General features: G+C 34.2%; 1 protein-coding gene and 1 long non-coding RNA gene across 2 annotated transcripts; one reads left to right on the top strand and one right to left on the bottom strand.

The window, feature by feature from the left end:
- Window positions 1-4,867: 4,867 nt before the first annotated feature.
- Window positions 4,868-5,958, bottom strand: LOC107914560 (uncharacterized). The gene is made up of 2 exons (XR_001688924.2): window positions 5,437-5,958; window positions 4,868-5,101 (listed from the first exon to the last, which is right to left on the bottom strand). It is a non-coding gene; the product is annotated as an uncharacterized lncRNA (long non-coding RNA).
- On the top strand, window positions 5,095-9,958 carry LOC121222168 (uncharacterized). Its single transcript, XM_041102176.1, has 2 exons — window positions 5,095-5,301; window positions 7,709-9,958. Exon 2 carries the CDS (start codon window positions 8,309-8,311, stop codon window positions 9,803-9,805), a length of 1,497 nt encoding a protein of 498 aa, XP_040958110.1. The 5' UTR covers window positions 5,095-5,301; window positions 7,709-8,308; the 3' UTR covers window positions 9,806-9,958.
- The last annotated feature ends 16,978 nt before the right edge of the window (window positions 9,959-26,936 follow it).

The raw sequence follows: 26,936 nt of genomic DNA, 5'->3' as shown, positions 1-26,936 counted from the left end.
AATTACGTAGATCTTTTTTCAAGGGAACCAGTGATTAACAAATAACAATATATTACCATATTATTAACTGTGTTTGATATGTGACTATCGTTCTTAATTAATGAACCCATTGCAATACCTACAATTTCAAAACAAGTTTCGGTTATTAATTTCAAAGTTTGATGGATTTTAAATATTTATCAAAATACCTAAATTTTATATATTGCTTTTAATTACAAAAAAATATCAAATAGTTTTGTCCACATCATATTTTTTTGCTATACTACATTAACAAAATAAATATATCTTATAAATTCCAACTCAATGGTTCCATTCACAAATTCCATCTCAATTGTTTAATCTTTTACTTACATAAAAAAAATTTATATTAAAATAATAAAAATAACATGCCAATAAAAAATATAACAAAAACATAACATAAGCGATACATAATAAATATGAATATTTTTATTATTATTTTAAAATGACAATAAGTAAAATGTATTGGTTTAAAATATAATATATATAATAACATGCCAACTTAATTATTGTCAAAAAATATAATTTTTTTTTGCATAGAACTTCAAAAAAAATTTCATTTATAATATTTATAAAAAACATAAAATAAAATTTAAAAACATAAACTCTTATTCTCAATTATAAAATCTTAAAAAATTAGAACATATAAACTAATTCCTAATTTATCTCATAAATTCCAAATTCTAAATTCCATATCAATGGTCTCATCTTTTACCTACATAAAAAATAAAAAAAAATATTAAAATAATCAAAATAACATGCCAAATAAATTACATAAAAAATAAATCTAATCAACCTAAAACACACACAACAAATAAATTACATAAAAAAATAAAACATTCTTTGTACATAACATATATAGGATTTTTTTACTTCGATAAACATTAAAATAAATTATTAATGAATGAAAATATAAAATAAATACAAACATACCTTAATGGCTCTTTTTAACCAAATAATACCTTACAAAAATAAAATTAAAAATTAAATCCAAATTAAATCAACAATAATAACAACATAAACAAATTAAATTAACATTAATCCATTAATTATAACAAAAAAATTACATTTTCTTAAACACCTAATCTTCCCTAAACAACAAACTCTCATTTCCTTTTCTATTTATTGTTTTTCCTTCTCTTTCTCCTTCCCTCTCTCCATTCTCCTATTTTTTTCTTCCTTTTTCCCTTCCCTTCCCTACCCGTCCTCTCCTTCTTCTTCTCTTCTTTTCTTTCTTCAAAAATTCTCTCTTTCGGTAAAAAATAAGCATTGAGGACCATTATAAGGTCCCCAAACACACATATCAAACACACTGCCTGCATGACCCGTCCCATCCCACCCACCACCTGACACCGGTGGTGTCGCCTCTGCCAGAGGCGTGACCTAGGTGCTGCCTGTGCCGATTCCGTGACCACTGGGTGTCGCCTCTTCCCTAGGCGTGACCCAGTGTGCTGTCCCATCTTTGACAGCGGTTCGGGTTTTGGGTCTGATTTTTACCGTATACGACCTGTATTTGACCTAGTGTGTCGCCTATTAAGCTGCCTCCACCATTTTTTTATTTTTTATTTTTGTTTTCATGAAAATTTTATCAGAATACCAGGGTGGTGCCGCCTATGCACCACCCTCCACCCCATTGAATGTACCATTTTGGTACATAATTTTTGAAACATACCATTTCAGTATTTTTAAAAAAATATTATTTAGGTGAAAAATCCTTCAATCTCATATCATCTTACAATGATAAACTAGTAAAACAAATGCAAAAAAGAATTTTTTTTCAAGAAACCCAAATCTTTTTTTTCTTCGTCATTAAATCAAGTATAACATTTAAATTCCAAACAAACCCAGATAAAAAGCTTCTCATATTCATCACCAAAGTCACTACAGTCTTTTGCCTATACTTTTTTATCTTATTTCACTAGAGAAACCCAAAATATTCCCTTTCTTTCTCTTCAATCAATTATGGCTTTGGTGGAAATTTGATAAATTACCCAAGTTTAAAAGCTAAAAATGACGAAAATTAAATAGAGAGTTAAAGATATTTTTTTTATAAAGTTGTAGGGCTAAATAAATCATTATGTCAAAATTAAAATATATAAAATAAATATTAAATATATATATGTAGACCAGTCCCGAGGATCTGAGGATCGGATGGAAGTGTATGAAAATAATAATTTAAATCTTAATTTTTTTGAAAACTTAAAATTGATTTGTTATAAATTTAAATTTTTGAAAAAAAAACCTCGAAATTTTTAAATTTAATTTTGATTTACTTAAATTTTTGAAAAACAAAAACTTAAATTTTTGAAAGTTAGAAAATTTTGGAAAAATTTGTCTCAAAGGATTTTGAGTCGTATTTTGGGTCGTGTATTGAATCGTATTCAAAGTTGTGCCTTTCATTATAAAACTTAGAGCTTTTTATGGAGGGTTCTTACCTCTTTACAACGTCTTTCTTTGGGGAATCTGATCCCTTACATTATTACAAGGATTATACAATTACTATTTTCTAGACTATAATTACAATCGCATAGAATATATTTTCTGATTACAAAACTTTTACAGAAAATCTTTACTATTGTTTTCCGTCTTTTCTTTGCATAGAACCTTTACTGTTGATCTATGTCTTTTTTTTTTTGCAGAGAATCTTTATTACTAATCTCCGTCTTTTCTTTGCAGAGAATCTTTACTATTGTTCTCCATCTTTTGCAGGGAATCACTCTTGTTCACTCATGTTCATCTTTGTCTTTGTTTTGTAATGAATCACCCTTGTTCATCTTTGTCTTTGCTTTGCTGGGAATTTTCTAAAGGTTGCAAAACAATACTTCTTTGGCCTAAGCCAACATTGTGTTGGTAGTTGATTTGGCTTGAAAGAACTTTGTAGTAGTTTGATTTGGGGCAACGAATTTGCATAACCTTGGGTTTTTGTTGAAAAGATCATACAAATACTTGGAATCATTTTTTTTCATCATTGAATTTGTCTCACAATTTCTTTCTGAAATTTCGAACTAACAATGAGATTCTCATGTATTGATCTTGTTCATAACCATAATTCCAGGAAAGAAAATCTAAGAAATACACAATTTTGAAAAGAAACGGATTGCGAAAAAATTTTCAAATCATTTTTTGTAAAATATTGTAAGGATTTTTGTGCAACAGTTTGTGAAGATGGTACTTCTTTTGGAAAAATCTCTTGAAGAGATGTTTCTTTTGAAATATTTTTGAGAGATTTTGGTTTGTGTAAAACTATCTCTCTATTTTTTAAAATCTTGATTGCTTCAACAACAATTTGTTAGAGAGGAGTTTCCTCTTTGGATTGGGCTATAGCTAATGCCACTTCTGGGAATTGAAAGAGAGACTCAATCCATTTTTTTTATTTGCGAACTAATTTCATTTGGATCTTGTGCATCTTGGAGGGATGCATTATTAGAGATTCTTGATGAGGATGATGATCCCTCATTTTCTTCTTGTAGGCAAATTTCATACTATGATATGATGGGTTTTGAGGATTTTTTTTAGGAAGATTCTTCTACTTTTTCTTTTCCTTTGTCTTCGAGTTTTGGGTTATATTTGAAGGAATTCTTTTGTGAGAAAATCAAGCAAAAAATTAGTTTCTCTTTTGATATATTTAATTTCAAAATCAAATATACTTAAAATTGCTTGTCATATTGTAAAAATTTGTTTTGAGACAATATTTTGATCATTTTTTTGTAAAACTCTTTTTGTTGATTTGCAATCAATTTGTAAAAAAAAAAATTGATTTAATAAATCACTTTGAAATTTTGTAATACATAAAACAATTGATAATTTTTTTTAATTGTACTATAATTTTGGTGAGTTGATTCAGTGTCAAGATGTAAAGTGGATTGTTTGTTCTTTTCCTCATTTGACTTGTTTTAAAATCCTACTATACCCTATCTCAGAAGCATTTGTTTCTACTATTTTGGGGGCGATTGGATCAGCTAAGTGTGAACATTTGTAAGGTTGTGGATTCTTATTGAGCTTTTTATACAAGGGCTTACATAATTTTCTAAAATCGGGATAAAAATCTATGACATAATTGAGGCTACTTAAGAGCCTTTGTAGTTGGACTTTATCAAGGATTTGATTTGGAAATTTGCTGGAAAATTTTATAGATCTTTCTGTTGGAGTAATGATCCCTTGGGTAACATAATGACCTAAAAACCTTACTCTGGTTTGAAACAAACTAATCTTGGATTTAGATACTACTAAACTATTGTTTTTTATAACTTTGACAAAAATGGATAAGTGTTTGAAGTGTTTTTCGAAATTATCAAAAAACATTAATACATCTTCAATGTATACTATTGTAAATTGGGAATATGGATTAAAAATATCATTCATAATTTTTATGAATTTAGATGGAGTATTTTTAGTCCAAAATGTATTACGTTCCATTCGTATTGCTCAAATGGTACAACAAATGTCGTTTTGTATCTTTCAACTTCTTTTATTTGATTTTCCCAAAATCACGAGTTCAAGTCAAATTTAAAAAAAAATTGACATTGAATAGTTTTTGCAATCAGTATTTTTATTTAGGATTGTGTATCTAATTCTAAAGCTTGATTGAGAGGTTTGTAATTAATGACTAATCTTGGGGTTCCTCTTTTGAGTTCTGCATTTTTCATCACGTAAAATGCTAAACAAATTCAAGGAGAGTTGCTCTATCTAATTAAGTTTTTATTGAGAAAATCTTGTATTTCTTTTTTACAAAATTCTTCTATTTCTTTGTTCATTTGTATTGGACTTACTTTTGTCTAAAATTTTCTTTCATCAAAATCATTTTTATATGGTAGTGTTACTTTTTTCCTATTCCAAAAGGCATTAAGAATGTAAGAATATTGTAATACCAATTATTTGCCCTGCCCAATCAATAATAAAATACAATAGCAGGCCCAAAAAAAATAAAACCCAATAGCCAATTTCAACCCTAGTCCAACAGAAAATGGCCCAAAACACCAGCAAGAAGCCTAGGCGCAGCAGCTCCCACACGCACGCCGCAACAGTGCCCGCACACCGTGTTTGTCGCTCCGCGCCCGTCGCGCGCACTCCACGGTCACCAAACCTGCGAAAAAGGGGGACACAAGCACAGCAAATAACAGAAAGAAGTGGGGTTTTTGATTTTTTTTTCCAGATTTTTAGTTTTAATCGGCTATATAAAGCTGATGAAAGTCTGTAACAAGGGGGGGGGAGGGATTTTTTTCGGTGTAAAATATATTCGAAAACAGAGAGAATATTGAGAATACAAAGAATATTTTTCAAAAGGTGATTTTATTTTTTTTCCGATTTTTCTTTGATTTTACTGGTTTTTTATTATTATTTTGCTATCTTCTTCTTTTCTTTCTCCTTTTAAAAAATAATAATAAACAAAACGAAAAGGATAAGCAAAGGAGGACTTACTATCGTGAGGGTCGTCGGGAGACCTCTCCGTTTTGTCGTTATCGGAGTGAAAGGAGTCTGAAATGGCATAGAGGGAGAGGAGCTGCGGCAATTTCAAAAGTGGCAGAGTAGAGTTATTTTTAGGGTTTGAATGAGTTTTATTGGCTGCAAATGAAATGGATTTTAACTTTTAAACATTGATGGGTTATTTTCGTTTTTAATCCTTTCATGTTTCCCATCATTTCAAAACCATTGTTTTTATCGTTTTCAAATTTTTCCATGACATATTAAATCTGTTCTATTTTAATCCCATGCTGCACAACGTTTTGGAAGGGAGGGATTAATTTCCCTTCTGGCCCTCCATGTTGCACGCATTTTGCGAATTCATCCTCTGCTTTAATTTGATTTTGTGTTTTAATTCTGTTTTGATTCAAATTTAGTCCATTGTATTTGCTTTTACAAATTAGATTATATATTAGTTTGTAATATTGTTCTTGTTATTAAGTTGCTGTTATTTTTGTTATTATATTATATATTACTATTATTATTATTATTATTATTATTATTATTATACATATATACACGCATATGTTTGTATTTTATATAGGTATATATATTTTAAATGTTTTAAAATACGTGTACATATTTTATATATTTTATTACTATATTATCTTCTTAGTTTTTATATATAGTTTATATATGTATATAAATTTACATTTTATAATACATATACATTTTTCCATTTTATAATTCATACATATTTTCACATACATGTATATATTTTCGTAGTTTATTTATATATTATATATATTGTTTTGTTTTTCTTTGTAAATATATATATATGCGTATTTTTATACTTTTATTTTGTTTTCAACACATGTATTTGTATTTGTTTTATTTGATATATTCCATTCTCTCTTTTTAGATGTATGCTGGTATGTGTGTTTGATATATGTGTACATATGTTTGCAACTTTACTGATATATTGTATTTGTATATATATATTTGCGAATATTTATTCGTATATGCTGTAAATTAAAGGATCTGTATCATATTGTATAATAACTTTAACATACCATTTTGAAAATATTTTTTGGTTTTAACCATTCATCAAGGTTATTTTCTTGATTTAAAGGTTTTTTTTTGAATAAAAGCATTATTTGAGGTTTGGGATTTTTGAGGGAAATTGAGCCCTAACGTATTGGGTTCTGATTTTCTTTGTCAATCTTAAATGACCGAGACTATTCTTTATTCAAAATGCATTAGTATAAAAATCATTTTTGGGAACTTAACTTGTTGTGCCCTAACGTATTGGGTGTGGCCTGTTACTTTCTCGAAATGAAGATTTTCGCATAAAATAAAAGTGATATTCAAAGTTCGGAGATTATGAGGAATCGTACCCTAACGTATTGGGACCCGATTTCTTTACATGACTTGAACAATTGGTTATCCTTTTGCAAATTTCATCATTCAAGCTTATTTTTAAATTTTTTTAACTTTCGACACTAAGACATCAAATAATCAATTTGGTACCGATTTTGGGCGTTACGAGGGTGCTAACCCTTCCTCGTGCGTAACTGACTCCCGGACTCGTTTTCTCAAAATTCGTAGGCCAAAATATTTTTTTAAGGTGGGCCGATCACACCTTAATAAAAGGATCGGTGGCGACTCCAGTTTTATTTTTTTTAAAAGTCGACAACTAAGTTTTTGTTTTCAAAAAACGGTTTCGACAGCTTGGCGACTCCGCTGGGGACACTAGAGAGTCGAGCCATAAATTGGTTATTTGTCTGTCTTGTGATCGAAAATCAAATTTGGGTTTTAAAATCATGATTTCCCTTCATACTCATTTTTTTACCATAGTATGTTGGTAACTTTGCATTTGCATTTTGCATTTTACCCTTAAGTGGGAGTGAAAAACTAGTCCTTCGTGAGGTTTTCACCTCCGTGCAGGGTAGTGGACTGCTTCCGGGATACATCCGTACCTATGTCTTCGTGAGATTTTCATCTCCGTGCAGCCATAGGGAAATGTATTCCCCTGAACTGAACTTGATCCATATGAGCCTATAATGGGTGAAGATCGAGGAATCTGCTGGTTCGGGTACCTTTACCTTAGAAGCCAAACCGCATATAGTGAACCTTAGGAACTTACCCTAGGTAGAATTACTCTAAACCTTAGTAGATACCTGACTAGGAGTTTTTATTATTTCTTGATTGTATTGGATTTAATGTTTATACCCGATACTAACCCGTTTTGTTTTGTTTTGGTTATGATTGCATTGCATTTGCATTGTAGAAAAGAGATGTTGATTCAAGTTTGATTACTAATTTAGAAAGCCTATCATAAGAAAATGGGTTTCTTGATAAAATGGAAAATAGTACGGCAGCCTGAATATATTCCAAGAAATACAAGAAGGGCGATGGAAGAATTCGTGACTTTACTTTGGGGCCCGAGGATTCAAGATGATTTGTCTAAGAGCTTTCAACATTCCAAATTTCTTAAAGAAGCTAATGAGCATTACGAGGATAGGCAGACAACGGATTGCGACAAGAATCAAGCTGAAGGAGCTAGCAGTGATATCCATTGGAAGTTCGCGACGTTTATCTTAACATCTGGATGAAAAAGGAGAAGATGTCTTTGCTTCGAGTATGAGGGCAAAGCCGTATATATATCCGCTTTATGTAAAGAAATTTGTCCTCTAGTAAGGTTTTCTAAATGGAATTGAATTAGAATCAACGTCTCTTTATGCATTCATTTCATGCATTCATATTTCATTACATCATATGCATCAAAGATTATTCAAAGATCCTAATTAACTAAAACTATTGCTCAATTAACCTGGAATCCAACCAACCAACCCAACATCGATACGGCACTCAAGCAAAGACAAAAGATATGGGTCAGAGATTAGAAAAGCTCGAACAGTACCAGAAGGAGATGCAAGACCGGCTTCAGCTACAAATGCAGGAGCGGTTAGACAAGATGAAACAAGAGATGTCTGAGAAGATGCGAGAATCCCAAGAAGATATAGTGGCAAAGTTAACCCAACTGATAACTAAGGGAAGTGATAAAGGAAAGGGTCCCATGGCAAATGTCGATGAGGGAAATGATGATGAAATTCTTTACACTCCAGGTTTCACCCCTCCACATATACGAGCCCAAGCTGAATACCCGCGCAAATCTACTGTCACTATCATGCCTCAGCAGTTTCGGGCTAGTATTTCGAACCTCCAAACTGGGCCGGGTTCTAATCCTGAAAATAATCCTGTTAACTCTGTCATTCCTGACTTTGATGAAGTGGTTGAGAAGGAAAGAATGAAAGAGGAGTTACCGAAACAGTTAGAGGAAAGGTGTAGGTGGCTCGAGGAGAAGTTCAAGGCGATGGAGGTCACTGAGAGTTATCGAGGCATTGACGCAAAAGAGCCGAGTTTAGTACCAGATTTAGTACTTCCTCATAAGTTTAAGATGCCTGAATTTGAAAAGTACAATGGGACAAGCTGCCGAGAAGCTCACATCACCATGTTCTGCAGGCGAATGGCTGGATACGTTAACAATGACCAGCTATTGATACATTGTTTCCAGGATAGCCTTTTAGGGGCAACATCTAAATGGTACAACCAATTGAGTCGTACCACGATTGGTTCATGGAGGGATTTGGCACAGGCGTTCATGAAACAGTATAGTCATGTAACAGACATGGCTCCTGATAGAATCACCCTTCAAAACATAGAGAAGAAGCCGAGTGAAAGCTTTAGGCAGTATGCACAGAGATGGAGGGAGATCGCAGTCCAAGTTCAGCCACCGCTCTTGGAAAAAGAAATAACTATGATGTTCATTAACACACTGAAGGCACCATTCATTACATATATGTTGGGGAGTGCCACAAAAAACTTTCCCGACATAATCATGAATGGCGAGATGATCGAAAATGCCATAAGAAATGGAAAGATCGATGCTGGAGAGAGTAACAAGAGGTCAGTCTCAAGGAAAAGAGAAGATGAGGTGAACAACATGGGTTACTCTAAATCAGTTACTGTAAGTCAGCCAAGAAAAATGGCTGCTAACCAGCAAGGTTTATCGAGACAGGAAGCTGGTACAGGACAAAACACAGAGAGGCCCCGATTCACGCCAATTCCAGTACCATATAGGAAACTGTATCAAAATCTGTTTGATACCCATGTTATTTCCCCTTTTCCTATGAAGCCTCTACAACCTCCGTATCCCAAATGGTATGATGCGAACGCGCAATGTGAATACCATGCGAGAATTACGGGACACTCGATTGAGAATTGCATTGCCTTCAAGAAGCAAGTTGAAAGACTCATCGACATGGGTGTTGTCAAGTTTGGTGAGTCATCAAGTGCAGAAAACCCATTACCCAATCATGATTGATAATGGAGGGAATGCAATGCTTTCTGGTCAAATATTCGCCTGGGAGCTGTTAAAAATAATGGGACTGCAGAGGAAACCCCTATATTATTTAGAGTCTGTTAGAGTAATGTTCAAAACACATTTGTTGCTTTTAGCCTAGAAGCAATAAGTACTCCTTTGTGAAATAGGCTCAGGTCTGAACATTATTATTTTTAATGAATACATTATTGCAATCATCTTTGAGCAAATGTTCTTTCAGTCTTTACTTTTTCTTTATTCTATTGGATTTCTCCTGCCAAATCATTCATTCATTCATTCATATTATTCATACATTCTTTTTTATATTTTTTGGTACCCATTATGTGTCCCCAAATATCAATGACATGAATGACACTGCTACAGATTTAGAATCTCCTTTTGAGTGAGACATGTGTTTAGAGGGATCTCACAACTTTGAAGATGACATGGATCGTAGCTTATTTCTGGACTTATTAAGGATGGTAGAGTAGGAAGAAAATTTTACCTCATGAGGAGACAATAGAAACTGTGACCTTGAGGGAACATGCATGACCGAAAAAGCAATACGTTGTTGGGTTACTTCAAGCATTCAAAGATGCCTTCGCATGGTGATACCAGGATGTACCTGGTTTAAGCGCCGTCATTGCAATCTGAGCAACAGCACGATATCAGAAATTTGCAGTATGTTCAAGGTGAATATCATGAATGGTGCAATGAAAACTCTATCGGGGCAATGCCACTCTTTCCAGTTTATCACGTTTTTCATTGAAGTTGAAATTCTTTCTCTTTGAGTTTTGGCTGAGCTAAAGTAGGATGAGGATCCAATCCCGATACGACTAGTTAAACCTAGTTGAAGAAAAAGGCTAGAAACTATTCATCAAGGTCAAATATACCAAGAAATGAATGATGCGAGCCTATAGCAAAAGGTTTGTCCCAGAGAATTCCACGATGGCGACCTAATGCTGAAGAAGCTCCTCACTCTACAAAAATTATAATGGATGCCAAATTGGGAAGAACCTTATGTTATAGAGAAGGTCTTTTCCAAAAGAGCTTTAATTTTGAGTAAGATGGATGATAAACCTGCAAAGTCTTGTAAACTCAGATTCAGTCAGGAAATACTTTGCTTAAAGAAGGAGAAGACCAAGGTAAAAACCCGCAAATGGCAGTTTGAGTCCCAAAAAAAAAGAAAAAAGAAAAAAAGAAGTGATGAAAATGAAAATGAAAAAGTAAAAATGGAGAGGCTAAGGTGAAAACTCGCAAAGGGCGCCTTAGACCAAAGGGGATTTGAGTTGAAAACCCGAAAAGGGCGGCTCAAATATTGATCAGAATGGGGCATGAAGTAATCAGAGCAGCTCAAATACTGATCAGAATGGGATATACAGTGGTCTTGCTATACCAGAATCAACAGGAAAGGGTATGCGACATCTTGGGGCATCGATAGAGTATGGTAGATCTCCTAAACACATGTCAAACCCAGAAAGGTCTTCAGCAAGTTTGTACAGAGAAGTTCAAGCTACGATATCTAGGGCACCTAATCCTTATACCATTTTTGTTATTCTTGGAACACTTCATTCATTTCCAAGATACACATTTCTAAATCCATTTCTTTGTCATTTATCTTTATTATCTTTCACAACTTATTCATTTCAAGCTATTCTCAGAACCAACTCTATTCTTATCCATAATCTTTTTTGCAAGCATGTTGCATTAGAATAATGATTAATGGACTAATAAAACTTTCACAAGGGAAGTTTTGCATATTACTCTAGAAGTTTCTGAATAATATAGGAACCTCAAACAGGACTATTGTTTAGAACGCACTAGGTTGGAATGATAAAGAAGAGTCTAAATTAAGACTATCCCTTTGAATTTTCTTGTCTAACAAAATGGCAAGATATCGTGTTGGTGACAAAGATTCAATGAACAAGCAAGCAATGATCACCGAATAATAAGAGGAAGTTGTTATTGGAGAAGATTTCTTCATTTGTGCATGAGCATTTGGTACAACACCCTGGGAATGGTGTAAGAGACCAAAAAGTTTCACCTCATGTATTGTGATAACAGAGGATTGAGAAAAGGCCAAATCTTTTACTCTTGGGTTACAACGGGAAAAGATGGTACAATTTTTTGCATCCCAGTGGATCAAACTTGGAGGTTTACAGTGGGGGGCAATTTGGTCAAGTACTTATTGGGTTCTTTAGCCTAGGATAAAGGCGCTATAGTACATTAAGCGATAAGACCTTAATAAACATGGAGTAATAATAACTCAAGCGTTAAAATATCATTTTCATGACATTTTGCTTTCATTCAAATGTCATTCATACATGTCTAGTTAAGGGCATTTGATTCATTCTGATCATGACATCCTAATCATTAGGCATAATTGGTTCATTAAATAAATCATACAGGTCATGTTCTATAGAGAGCAGATCAGTGAAATCATGAAGCCTTATCTCCCTAAGCAACAGTGGAGTAGGTTGAATACAAAAGATCTTGTCTTCATGTATTGGCGTGAAGTAGATCGAAGATACCAGATCTTGTCCCCCCATACTGGTGGTGGAGTAGGTCAAAGAAAACAGACCGTGTCTTCATGTACTGGCGTGAAGTAGATCAAAGATAGTAGGTCATGTCTTCCTATATTGGTAGCGAAGTGGATCGAATATACATATCTTGCCTTCCCATACTGGTGGCGAAGCAGATCAAAGAAAGCAGATCTTGTCTTCATGTACTGGCATGAAGTAGATCAAAGAAACAGATCTTGTCTCCCCATACTGGTGGTGGAGTAGGTCGAAGAAAACAGACCGTGTCTTCATGTACTGACGTGAAGTAGATCAAAGATAGTAGGTCCTATCTTCCTATATTGGTAGCGAAGTGGATCGAATATACATATTTTATCTTCCCATACTGGCGGCGAAGTAGATTGAAGATTATAGATCTTGCCTCCCTAAGTAGTAGTGGAGCAGATCGAAGATGGCGGATTTTACCTCCCTGAAGTTGCAGTGGAGTACATTGAGGCCAGTAATTCTTACTTCCTTAGCAGTGCAGTGGAACAGATTGAAGCTACGACGGCGGATCTGGTTTCCCCGACATTGCAGTTGAACAAATTGAAGTTTACAGATCTTATCTCCCTAAACAGTAGTGGAGCAGATCAAAGATGGCGGATTTTACCTCCCTGAGGTTACAGTGGAGTACATTGAAGCCAGTAATTCTATCTCCCTGGGTAGCAGTGGAATAGATTGAAAATTACAGATCTTATCTCCCTAAGCAGTAGTGGAGCAAATCGAAGATGGCAGATTTTACCTCCCTGAAGTTGCATTGGAGCAGATTAAAGTCAACAATCCTATCTCCTTGAAGTTGCAATGGAGTGGATTAAAACCACAGATCTCATCTCTTTGAAGTTGCAGCAGAGCAGATCGCATCAGATTTATTTTGTAGCAGAACAAGTTGAAGCTATAAGTCTTATCTTCCTGAAGTTGCAGTGGAGCAGATTAAAGATAACAAATTTTGTTCTTGTGAGAAGCTACAATGTACGAATCCTATCTCTCTGACATTACAGTAGAGTAGATTGAAACACCAGTTCCTATACCTCTGAAGATGCAGTAGGGAAGGAACGAGGCTACTAATGCTAAGGTCCATATGGCCAGGCAAAAATTAGTCTTTTTAAGTCTTTGCTCCATTCTCGTCACACGATAACGAGCAAAGAGGGGCAGCTGTAATACCAATTATTTGCCTTGCCCAATCAATAATAAAATACAATAGCAGGCCCAATAAAATTAAAACCCAATAGCCAATTTCAACCCTAGTCCAACAGAAAATGGCCCAAAACACCAGCAAGAAGCCTAGGTGCAGCAGCTCCCACACGCACGCCGCAACAGTGCCCGCACACCGTGTTTGTCGCTCCGCGCCCATCGTGCGCACTCTACGGTCACCAAACCTGCAAAAAAGGGGGACACAAGCACAGCAAATAACAGAAAGAAGTGGGGTTTTTGATTTTTTTTTCAGATTTTTAGTTTTAATCAGCTATATAAAGCCGATGAAAGTCTGTAACAAGGGGGAGGGATTTTTTTCGGTGTAAAATATATTTGAAAACAGAGAGAATATTGAGAATACAAAGAATATTTTTCAAAAGGTGATTTTATTTTTTTCCGATTTTTCTTTGATTTTACTGGTTTTTTATTATTATTTTGCTATCTTCTTCTTTTCTTTCTCCTTTTAAAAAATAATAATAAACAAAACGAAAAGGATAAGCAAAGGAGGACTTACTATCGTGAGGGTCGTCGGGAGACCTCTCCGTTTTGTCGTTATCGGAGTGAAAGGAGTCTGAAATGGCATAGAGGGAGAGGAGCTGCGGCAATTTCAAAAGTGGCAGAGGAGAGTTATTTTTAGGGTTTGAAATGAGTTTTATTGGCTGCAAATGAAATGGATTTTAACTTTTAAACATTGATGGGTTATTTTCGTTTTTAATCCTTTCATGTTTCCCATCATTTCAAAACCATTGCTTTTTTCGTTTTCAAATTTTTCCATGACATATTAAATCTGTTCTATTTTAATCCCATGCTGCACAACATTTTGGAAGGGAGGGATTAATTTCCCTTCTGGCCCTCCATGTTGCACGCATTTTGCGAATTCATCCTCTGCTTTAATTTGATTTTGTGTTTTAATTCTGTTTTGATTCAAATTTAGTCCATTGTATTTGCTTTTACAAATTAGATTATATATTAGTTTGTAATATTGTTCTTGTTATTAAGTTGCTGTTATTTTTGTTATTATATTATATATTACTATTATTATTATTATTATTATACATATATACACGCATATGTTTGTAGGTATATATATTTTAAATGTTTTAAAAATACGTGTACATATTTTATATATTTTATTACTATATTATCTTCTTAGTTTTTTATATATAGTTTATATATGTATATAAATTTACATTTTATAATACATATACATTTTTCCATTTTATAATTCATACATATTTTCACATACATGTATATATTTTCGTAGTTTATTTATATATTATATATATTGTTTTGTTTTTCTTTGTAAATATATATATATGCGTATTTTTAGTTTTTTATTTTGTTTTCAACACATGTATTTGTATTTATTTTATTTGATATATTCCATTCTCTCTTTTTAGATGTATGCTGGTATGTGTGTTTGATATATGTGTACATATGTTTGCAACTTTACTGATATATTGTATTTGTATATATATATGCGAATATTTATTCGTATATGCTGTAAATTAAAGGATCTGTATCATATTGTATAATAACTTTAACATACCATTTTGAAAATATTTTTTGGTTTTAACCATTCATCAAGGTTATTTCTTGATTTAAAGGTTTTTTTTTGAATAAAAGCATTATTTGAGGTTTGGGATTTTCGAGGGAAATTGAGCCCTAACGTATTGGGTTCTGATTTTCTTTGTCAATCTTAAATGACCGAGAATATTCTTTATTCAAAATGCATTAGTATAAAAATCATTTTTGGGAACTTAACTTGTTGTGCCCTAACGTATTGGGTGTGGCCTGTTACTTTCTCGAAATGAAGATTTTCGCATAAAATAAAAGTGATATTCAAAGTTCGGGGATTATGAGGAATCGTACCCTAACGTATTGGGACCCGATTTCTGTAGATGACTTGAACAATTGGTCATCCTTTTGCAAATTTCATCATTCAAGCTTATTTTTAATTTTTTTTAAACTTTCAACACTAAGACATCAAATAATCAATTTGGTACCGATTTTGGGCGTTACGAGGGTGCTAACCCTTCCTCGTGCGTAACTGACTCCCGGACTCGTTTTCTCAAAATTCGTAGGCCAAAATATTTTTTTAAGGTGGGCCGATCACACCTTAATAAAAGGATCGGTGGCGACTCCAGTTTTATTTTTTTTAAAAGTCGACAACTAAGTTTTTTTTTTCAAAAAACGATTTCGACAAATATAATGTTGAATCTATTTCTTCTTTAATTGTGTTCTTTTTTGGACTTCTCTTTCTACTAATTGTTTAGTTAATTTTTTAAAACATATTTCATCTTTTAGAAAATAATTTTTTTTGTTTATGATTAATCAAATTGTTGATTTGCCTATTATGGATGGACAAAGATTTTAATAGGTTGAGATTTCTTATTTTGAGTTTTTTCATAAAAGGGAATTCTACCTTAGTATTTAAAACTTTGGTGGAGATTGAATAATTTGTTACCATATAGGGTTTGAGTAAATATATGGATGGGGTTCCTAATATGATGTATTAGGTAATATCTTTTACCATTAACAAACATGTTTGATGTTTGATACATTTATTACAAAATTCCTAATACAAATTTTAACATTAGAAATTTTGTAAGTTACTTTTAGTTTTTTTTTACCATTTGCAGTTTTAAGAGATTCTGATATTTTTTTATAATATTTTATTGAAATTATCTCTTCTCTAATATAGTTTTGATTTGCTCCTGTGTCAAATAGGGCTATTGTTTCCAATTGAAATTCGTTATTTATAATGAGATTTATGTTTATCAAATACCTTTGGATGGATATTTTAGTGCAAACCATAATGTATTCTTGTGTATTTTCTTCAGGTTTGGTTTCAATTTCTGAAGAGCTATCTAGTAGCGCCCCAAACCCGACCGGGACGGTCTGACTCGAATTTTGAACATCACATTAGCCACAGAAGTGACTCTCTGTTAAAAACACCAACACACCGTAACCTGACCATCACACCAATTAAAAACGTGCTTAAAAAGTAATTTTAAACAAACAAACAAGCCTAAATCGGGTTTTATTCATCATAATACAACAAAAAAGGTCTAAGGGTAAAATCAACATATTACACATCATAAACGTTAAATATATAAATCATAAATTTGGAGCAACCAGTGTCCTGGGCATTTTATTTTAAACCATTTGTGAAAATTTTAGTTCAAAATGATATTTAAACTCACTTAATTCCAAAACAAACTTTAAGGACTAAAACATAATTTTTTCCCTAAAATATCAAGAAAAACCATTTTAAGGAATTGAAACTACCATACTGAAATTCAAGGAATGAATTCAAGACATGAAAATTCTAAAACATGCGTTTTCTAATCACAACAACAAAAATCAGCTTATACTAGAAAAAAAAAGAAACAAACACATAGCTTCAATGAACCCCTAGCTTGTGAACTCTAAGTCTAGCAAACTCCAATGTCTGACGAACACTATTACTGGCAAACTCCTATGCCTGGCGAACACTATTACTGGCAAACTCCTATAACTGGCGAACTTTTATGTCTGGCTAAAAAAAAAACATAAATTGGGAGTCGCCACCAATCTTTTATTGAGGTGTGATTGGATCACCTAAAAAAAGCTTTGGTCTACGAGTTTTAGAAAAATGGATCCGGGAGTCGGTTACGTACGAGGAAGGATTAGCACCCTCGTAACGCCCAAAATTGGTACCTAGTTAATTAATTAGTGTCTTAATGTCGAAAATTTAAAAATATGATCCTTAATAAAACTTAAAAAAACATTACTTATTAAGACTCTTATCATTTCAGAGAAAGAAAATGTCACACCCAATGCGTTAGGGCACGACATTCTATTTCCTCAAAAATGATTTAGTAAAATTCAAAAGAATATCCATTTATTTAAGATTTAAGAAATCGCGGCCCAATACGTTAGGGCACAATTTCTCAAAATCCTAAACTTGGAATATTTCCTTTGTTATCATTTAAAAAAAAATATTTGTCTCGAGAAATCAATACGTCACATCCAATAAGTTAGGATACAACATATTAAATTCCCGACAACAAGCTTTTCATTTTATTTTTTGATTAATGAGCAACTCTCGATAGTTAAATTTAACGAAGAAAATTGGAACCCAATACGTTAGGGCTCAATTTCCTTGAATATCCTAAATACGAGTATTATCTCAATTTTGAAAATTTTTGAATAAAATGATTTTGATGCTTGAATGATATTGAACATAGCCTTTTAAGCGAATAGAATGCGATAAATGATAATATACAAGATGGAGCGATAATTCGTAAATAAAACATACACTAATGAATGATAAATAATAAATGAATTCGAAAGAAAATACATAAACCTATTTAAGAGAGAATTTAAAGGTAATAGATAAAATAATATGAAATCAATAATATATAGAATAAAAATAATTTATTACAAATTATATATGTATATATAAAATAGTATTGTATAAAAACATTTTCATATAAATCTTTAAGACATATAAATATGTAAAGTGAATTTCGAAAATATATTACAAAATAGGAATATCAAAGAATATATACAAATCATGTTGAATTTACCTAAAATATAAAAAAAGTGTGATAAATCGAAATAATAGCAATATATATTGAATTTCAAAATAATGATACATTATAATTTTTTTAAAAAGGGTAATATATATACATATAATTCAATAAACTTATAGCCATAATACATATAAAACCTAAAATAAAATGGAAAATACTAAGCTTAATCATTAAAATAGTATTAGATTCAAAATTAAATATTTTTTTTAAAAAATAGTGGAGTAAGAAATGAAGCACATTGAATTAATAATGATTTAAATTGAACTCCAAACAGAATTAAAGGAAAAAAATGAAGGGCCCAATTAAAAGGCGCGAATAACTCATAGGGCTCGAATGGGAAAATATCTCTATCCTTTGAAGCGCGTCACTTTATTAGGGCTAAAAAAATAAATAAAATTCGCAGTGGTATCACCTTATTCCTTTTTTAAAATCGTAAATAAGTAAAAATAATCGAAAAAAGAAAACAGTAAGCCACCTTTAAAAAAACTGCCAATCGTTTTCTCTTTTTTATTGATTTTTCTCCCCCTCCCTCTACAATGAAGGGAGAGACCTCTATTTATAGTTGAGCCTCCCCAAATCCAACGGTACAGATCAATTACATCAACGGCTAAGATTAAAGGGTATCTACAAATTAAATCTCTAATATTACAAAATCATATCTTCTAAGATTGCATATCATATCCAAGATTGCATATATCATATCTAAGATTACATATCCTTGAAGATTATGTTTCCATAAGCTTGTAGATGGACCTTAAACCTTTTTAAATAATGGGTCATTCCGATCGGGCCAAATGATATAATTTTGTACTGGACTTAGACTTTGTTTTATTATTTTGGGTTTATTATTTTTTTTGTGAGCCCGGGCTAAAATTGGGTATTACAGCTGCCCCTCTTTGCTCGTTGTCGTGTAACAGGAACGGAGCAAAGACTTTTAAAATGCCCAAATTTACCCGGTCGTGCTGGACCTTGGAACTCTTCTTCTTCAAGTAGCCTCATTCCTTCCTACTGCATCTTCAGAGGTATAGGAATTAGTGCTTCAATCTACTCCACTGCAACTTCAGGGAGATAAGACTTATAGCTTCAACTTGATCTGTTGTCACTTAAAGATGAATTTGATGCGATCTGCTCTTTTGTAAGTTCAGAAAGATAAAATCTATCACTTTAATCCACTCCATTGCAACTTTCTGGAGACAGGATTTGCCATCTTTAATCTGCCCCCTGTAACTTCAGGGGGATAAGATTTGCTTTCTCAGTCTGGTCCTCTGCAACTTCAGGGAGATAAGGCTATATGCAATCTGCTCTCTGCAACTTCAGAGAGATAAAATCTGTGATTTTAATCCGCTCTACTGTAACTTCAGGGAGATAGGATTATAGGCTTTAATCTACTCCACTGCAACTTCAGGGAGATAAGATTTTCCATCTACAATGTCGGGGAAACAAGATTCGTCGTCGTGGCTTCAATCTGCTCCGCTACAATGCCAGGGAAGTAAAATTCGCCGTTGCGGCTTCAATCTTTTAAATTTGCAATGTTGAGGAAAAAAGATTCACTGTCGTAGCTTCAATCTGTTCCATTACACCGCCAGGGGAGTAAGATTTGCCGTTGCGGCTTCAATCTGCTCCACTGTAATGCCAAAGAGATAGGATTTGCTGCCTACAGCTTCAATCCGCTCCACTTCAGCTAATCCAAGCCTTAACGCCAAGGAGATAAGATTCGTCGTTGTGGTTTCAATCTTTTCCATTGCTACGTCAAGGCAATAAGACTGATGTCTTCGATCAGCTTCATTGCCAGTACAGGAAGGCAAGATCTACTATTTTCAACCTACTCCACTATTGCTCAGGGAGATAGGATTCACAATCTTCAACCTATTCCACTGCTGACTAGGGAGATTAGACCTACAATCTTCAATCTATTCCACTGCTGCCCAGGGAGATAGAATTCTCAATCTTCAACCTATTCCACTGCTGACCAGGGAGATAGGGTTGGGGTTATCGATCTGCTTCGCTGACGGTGCAGGAAAGCAAGATCTGCTATTTTTAACCTGCTCCGCTACAACTCAGAGAGGCAAGGCTGGTGTCTTCGATCTGCTTCGCTGTCGGTGCAAGAAGGCAAGATCCGCTATTTTTTAACCTGCTCCACTGTAACCTAGGGAGGCAAGGCTGGTGTCTTCGATCTGTTTCGCTGTCGGTGCAGGAAGGCAAGATCTGCTATTTATAGCCTGCTCCGCTACAACCCAGGGAGGCAAGGCTGGTGTCTTCGATCTGCTTCGCTGTCGGTGCAGGAAGGCAATATCTTCTATTTTTAGCCTGCTCCGCTACAACTCAGGGAGGCAAAGCTGGTGTCTTTGATCTACTTCGCTATCGGTGCAAGAAGGCAAGATTTGCTATTTTAGCCTGCTCCGCTGCAACCCAAGAAGACAAGGCTGGTGTCTTCGATCTACTTCACTCCAATACATGAAGACAAGTTCTGCTTTCTTCGATCTACTTCACCACCAATATGGGAAGACAAGATCTGCATCTTTGATCCACTTCCTACCAATATAGGAAGACATGACCTACTATCTTCGATCTACTTCACGCCAATACATAAAGATAAGATCTGATTTCTTCGATCTACTTCGCCACCAGTATGGAAAGACAAGATCTGCATCTTCGATCCACTTCCTACCAATATAGGAAGACAAGACCCGCTATCTTCGATCTACTTCATGCTAATACATGAAGACAAGATCTGCTTTCTTCGATCTACTTCGCCACCAGTATGGGAAGATAAGATCTGCATCTTCGATCCACTTCGCTACCAATATAGAAAGACAGGATCTGCTATCTTCACTGATCTGCTTTCTGGGAACATGACCTGTATAATGAACCTAATTATTCCTAATGATTAGGATGGCATAAAATGAATCAAATGCTCCTAACTAGACATGTGTGAATGGTGTTTGCACGAATGCATAATTTTAATTTTTTTTCCGAGAATGATCCCACTTAGGTTGTCGTTGCTCGAAGTTTATTAAGGCTTTAACACTGATGTACTACAACACCTTCTTGTTTGGCTGGCTTTTTTGGAGAAACATTTAGTCAGGTTGCCCCCACTGTAAACCTCAAAGTTCAATCCATTAGGGCGCAAAATTTGTACCATCATTCTCCCACTATAACCCAAAGGTAGGAATATATGGATTTTTCTCAATCCTCTCCTATCACAATTCAAGGATACAAGATCTAAATCTCTCTGGTCCCTTACACCATTCCCAGAGTATCGTACCAAAGGCTCATGCATAAATGAAGGCTTTCTTCTCCGAGGAAACCTCTTCCTATTGTCTGGTGATTATTTCTTACTTGTTTATTTAAGCTTTGTCATTTTGTTCAATCAATGTTTTTTTAACAACAAGATCCAAAGAGAAAGTCCTAATTTAGACTCTTCCTTTTCAGATTTCCAACCTTTAAACATGGTGCATTCTAAACAATAGTCCTGTTTCAGGTTCCTGTATTATTTAGAAACTTCTAGAGTAATATGCCAAACTTCCCTTGTGAAAGTTTTATTAGTCCATTAATCATTATTCCAATTCAACATGCTTACAAAAAGGGTATAACAATGGATGAGAATACAATTGGTTCTGAGCATAGCTCGAAAGGAATAGATTATCAAAAAATAGTAAATAAGGATAACAAAGAAATTGATTGGGAATGTGTATCTTGGAAAAGAATGAAGTATTCCAAGAATAGCAAATTCAATATAAAAATTGGATGCCCCAAATATCGCAGCTTGAACTTCTCTATACAAACTTTCTGAGTTTGACATGTGTTTAGGAGATCTACAGTACTCTGTCGATGTCCCAAGATGTTGTCTACCATTTCCTGTTGATATAAGATCATCATATGCCCTAATCTGATCAAAATTTGAAATGCTCTGATCACCTCATGTCCCATTCTGATCAATATTTGAGCTGCCCTTTTCAGGTTTTCAACTCAAATCCCCTTTGGTCTCAAGGCGCCCTTTGCGGGTTTTCACCTCGGCCTCTCCATTTTCTTCTTTTTTTTTGAAATATTTTTGATTGAATTTGAACTCATAGGATTAGGCATGTCCTTGTTATCCCTTTCGACGTTTTTCCAAATAAGGTCTTCCACATAAGGTCCTTCCTCGCTTGGGATGAAGTTCTTTTTGTATGGGAAGGATATTCTTCAATACCAGGTCCCTCTCAAGGAATTCTCTAGGACGTACCTTTTTGTGAACTTGCATAATTTGCTTTTGGCGTATTTGACCATGATGGAAAACTTTGAACATTCCTTTTCAATCGGAATTAGATTCAAAAACTCAGAAAGAAATTTGTCTTCAATAGGCAAAACCGTGATGGGCCCAAGAGAAAGGCATTGCCCCAACTGAGCTTTTTTGTGCCATCTTTTTAGGCGATATGGCATTAATCGTGAACAGACTGTAAACTTTTAATATTGTGCTGTTGTTCAAATTTAGTACATTGTCAGATATGATCTTTTTGGTGTTCCATATGATTCTTCAAGAATTTGCTAACTGTCGACTTTGTGACATTAGCATATGAAGCAGCTTCCACTCATTTTGTAAAGTAATTGACGATCACAAAGATGAATCGATGAGCGTCAGACTCTTTTGGCGAGATCGACCAAATGACCTTCATGCCCAACATAAGGAGAAGTCATGTATCCCAATGATTTTTTGGAGGGTAAGATCTGTTTCTCGACTTGTTCTACCATCCTTAACAAGTTCAGAAATAGGCTACAATCTATGGCATCTTCAAAGTTATGAGACCCCTCTAAACACATATCTCGCTCAAAAGGAGATTCTAAGTCTGTAGCAGCATCATCCATGTCATTGATATCTAGGGACCCATAATAAATATAAAAGAATATACAAAAGAATGTATTTATGAATAACTATTTGCACAATATAATTATGAATGAAAGAATGATGTTGAAGAAAATCCAAAAGAATGAAAGAATAATTATTTCAAAAAGAATGAAAAAATATTAGCTCAAAAATGGATGCAAAGATGTATTTTATTAGAATAATGATGTTTAGACATGAGCCTATTTCACAAAGGAATTCCTATCATTTTTAGGCTAAAAACAACAAGAATGTTCTGAACATTACTTTAAATAAGCTCTAAAGAATACAGAGATTTCTTCCGCAATCCAATTACTTAGAACACTCCCATTATCAATCATGATTGGGTAGCGGATTTTCTGCATTAGATGAGTCATCCAACTTGACAATACTCATGTTGATAAATTTTTCAACTAGCTTTTTGAAGGTAATGCAATTCTCTATTGAGTGCCCCGTAATTCCTGCATGGTACTCACATTATGCGTTCGCATCATACCACTTGGGATACGGAGGTTGTGGAGGTTTTAAGTAGGAAGGGGCAACAACATGTGCATTGAACAACCTTTGATACAGCTCCTTATACGACATCGGTATTGGTGTGAACTGGAGCTTCTCAGTACCTTGTTTCACTCTAAGTTCTTGTCTCAATGAACCTTGTTGACTAGCGACCACCTTTCTTGGTTGATTCACCGTAATCGACTTGCTGTACGTATTTACGCTGTTCACCTCATTTTCCTTTGAGGCTTGCCTTCTGTTATTTCCTCCAGCATTAATCTTTTGCTCCTTATGGCGCTTTCAATCATTTCACCATTCATGACTATGTCAGAAAAGCTTTTTGTAGCACTTCCTAACATATGTGTGATGAACGGGGCTTTCAATGTATTTATAAAGAGCATTGTCATTTCGCTTTCCAAGAGCGGTGGCTGAACTTGGACGGCGACCTCCCTCCACCTCTATGCATACTGCCTAAAGCTCTCGTTCGGCTTCTTTTCCATATTCTGAAAGGTGATTCTGTCAGGTACCATGTCTATTACATGACTGTACTGTTTCATGAATGCTTGTGCTAAATCCCTCCATGAACCAATCATGCTACGACTCAGTTGATTGTACCATTTAGATGCTGCCCCTACGAGGCTATCTTGGAAATAGTGTATTAATAGTTGGTCATTGCTAACATATCTAGCCATTCGCCTGTAGAACATGGTGATATGAGCTTCTGGGCAAGTTGTCCCATTGTACTTCTCGAATTCTGGCATCTTAAACTTGTGAGGGAGTACCAAATCTGGAACTAAGCTCAGCCCTTTAGCATCAATCCCGTGATAGCTTTCTGTGACTTCTATTGCCTTGAATTTCTCCTCGAGCCATTTGCACCTTTCCTCTAACTGCTTTGGTAACTCCTCCTTTAATCTTTCCTTTTCAGCCACTTCATCGAAGTCAGGAATGGTAGATTTAGTAGGGTTGTTTCCGGGGTTAGAGCCCAATCTAGCTTGAAAGTTTGAAGCACCGGCCTGGGACTGCTGAGGCTTAATTGTGACAGTAGGTTTGGGCGGATATTCAGCTTGAGCTCTCACATGTGGAGGAGTGAAGCCTGTATGATAGAGTGGTTCATCCTCATTACCCTCTTCGACATCAGCCATGGGACCCTTTCCCTTATCACCTCCTCCAGTCAACAGTTGGGTTAGCTTTGCCATCATATTATTTTGGGATTCCATTATTTTATCTATCATTTTTTGTTGAATCTTCTCAAGCTGCTCATTCATTTGTTGTTGAAGTTGATCCTGCATTTCTTTTTGGAACTGTTCTAGCATTTGGTCCATGTTTTTAGTCTTTGATAGAGTACCGTAGCAGTGTTTGGCAAGTTGGTTGGTTTCCAGATTAACTGAGGAATGATTTTAATCGATTAGGCTCTTTTAGTGGACTTTAATGTTTATGATGTCATGCAATGTGAATGCATGCAATGAATGCATAAAGAGATGTTGATTCTGATTCAATTCCATTTAGAAAACTTTACTATAAAACAAATCTGTTTACATAAAATGGATATTTATACGGCCCTGCCCTCATAGGAGGAGATATTCGATCCTCTTCTTCATTCGAGCGTTAAGATAAATCTCACGAACTCTTCCAAAAAAACGTCTCTTCTATCCCCTTTCTGCTCGATCCAGGCCGTAACTTGTTGCTCACTCGTCCTCGTGATGCTCGTTGGCTTCTCTTTAAGAAGGTTCAGCAGCTCTCGAATAATCTTTGCCATCTTGAATCCTTGGGCAACAGAGCCATAGTCGTGTAGTCCTCCATTAAATTATCATCCTTCTCTTATCATGTGTTCTTGGACCATATTCGGACAACCATATTGTCATCCATTTTGTCAAGAAACCCATTTTCTTATGACAAGCTCTCTATTTAGCAACTGAACGTGAATCAATACCTCTTTTTTAAGATGCAAATGCAATGCAATCATAATAAAAATAGCATAAAAAATAAGTTAGTACAAAGTAAAAGCAAATTAATGAAGTACCTACTCGGGTGACCTCTAGGGGTTTGGCATCGTTCTACCTAGGGCGAGTTCTTAAGATTCATTATTTGAGGTTTGGCTTCTAGAGCAAGGGTACCCGAACTAGCAGATTCCTCAATCCTCACCCATTATAGGCTCATATGGACCGAGTTCAGTTCAGGGGAATACATTTCCCTATAGATGCACGGAGATGAAAATCTCATGAAGACATAGGTACGAATATAACCCGGAAGCGGTCCACTACCCTGCACGGAGGTGAAAACCTCACGAAGGACTAGTTTCTCGCTCCCACTTAAAGGGGTAAAATCATTCAACTCATGCAATGTATAATGTAAAGATCAATTAAGCAAGAAAATAACGAATGCAAAAGGATCTCATGAATTTTTTAAAAAAAAATATTTTCTCGACCATAAGACAAAAATTAATCAACTTTGTGGCTCGACTATCTTATTTTTTAAAAATTCCCCAGCGGAGTTGCCAAGCTGTCGAAACCATTTTTTAAAAACAAAAAATTTAGGTTGTCGATTTAAAAAAAAACATAAATTAGGAGTCGCCACCAATCTTTTATTGAGGTGTGATTAGATCACCTAAAAAAAAGCTTTCGTCTACGAGTTTTAGAAAAATGGATCCGGGAGTCGGTTACGTACGAGGAAGGATTAGCACATTCGTAACGCCCAAAATTGGTACCTAGTTAATTAATTAGTGTCTTAATGTTGAAAATTTAAAAATATGATCCTTAATAAAACTTAAAAAAAACATTACTTATTAAGACTCTTATTATTTCAGAGAAAGAAAATGTCACACCCAATGCGTTAGGGCACGACATTCTATTTCCTCAAAAATGATTTAGTAAAATTCAAAAGAATATCCATTTATTTAAGATTTAAGAAATCGCGGCCCAATACGTTAGGGCACAATTTCTCAAAATCCTAAACTTGGAATATTTCCTTTGTTATCATCTTTTAAAAAAAATATTTGTCTCGAGAAATCAATACGTCACATCCAATACGTTAGGATACAACATATTAAATTCCCGACAACAAGCTTTTCATTTTATTTTTTGATTAATGAGCAACTCTCGATAGTTAGATTTAACGAAGAAAATCGGAACCCAATACGTTAGGGCTCAATTTCCTTGAATATCCTAAATACGAGTATTATCTCAATTTTGAAAATTTTTGAATAAAATGATTTTGATGCTTGAATGATATTGAACATAGCCTTTTAAGCGAATAGAATGCGATAAATGATAATATACAAGATGGAGCGATAATTCGTAAATAAAACATACACTAATGAATGATAAATAATAAATGAATTCGAAAGAAAATACATAAACCTATTTAAGAGAGAATTTAAAGGTAATAGCTAAAATAATATGAAATCAATAATATATAGAATAAAAATAATTTATTACAAATTATATATGTATATA

This window comes from Gossypium hirsutum, chromosome D10 (genome assembly GCF_007990345.1).
Source record: "Gossypium hirsutum isolate 1008001.06 chromosome D10, Gossypium_hirsutum_v2.1, whole genome shotgun sequence".
Taxonomy (NCBI): Eukaryota; Viridiplantae; Streptophyta; class Magnoliopsida; order Malvales; family Malvaceae; genus Gossypium; species Gossypium hirsutum.
The sequence above is the reverse complement of the archived record's forward strand: the minus strand, read 5'-3'. Positions and strand labels throughout refer to the sequence as shown.

Coding starts and splice junctions, on each gene's coding strand:
- LOC121222168 (XM_041102176.1), top strand. CDS start 8,309: ATGGGTCAGAGATTAGAAAAGCTCGAACAGTACCAGAAGGAGATGCAA.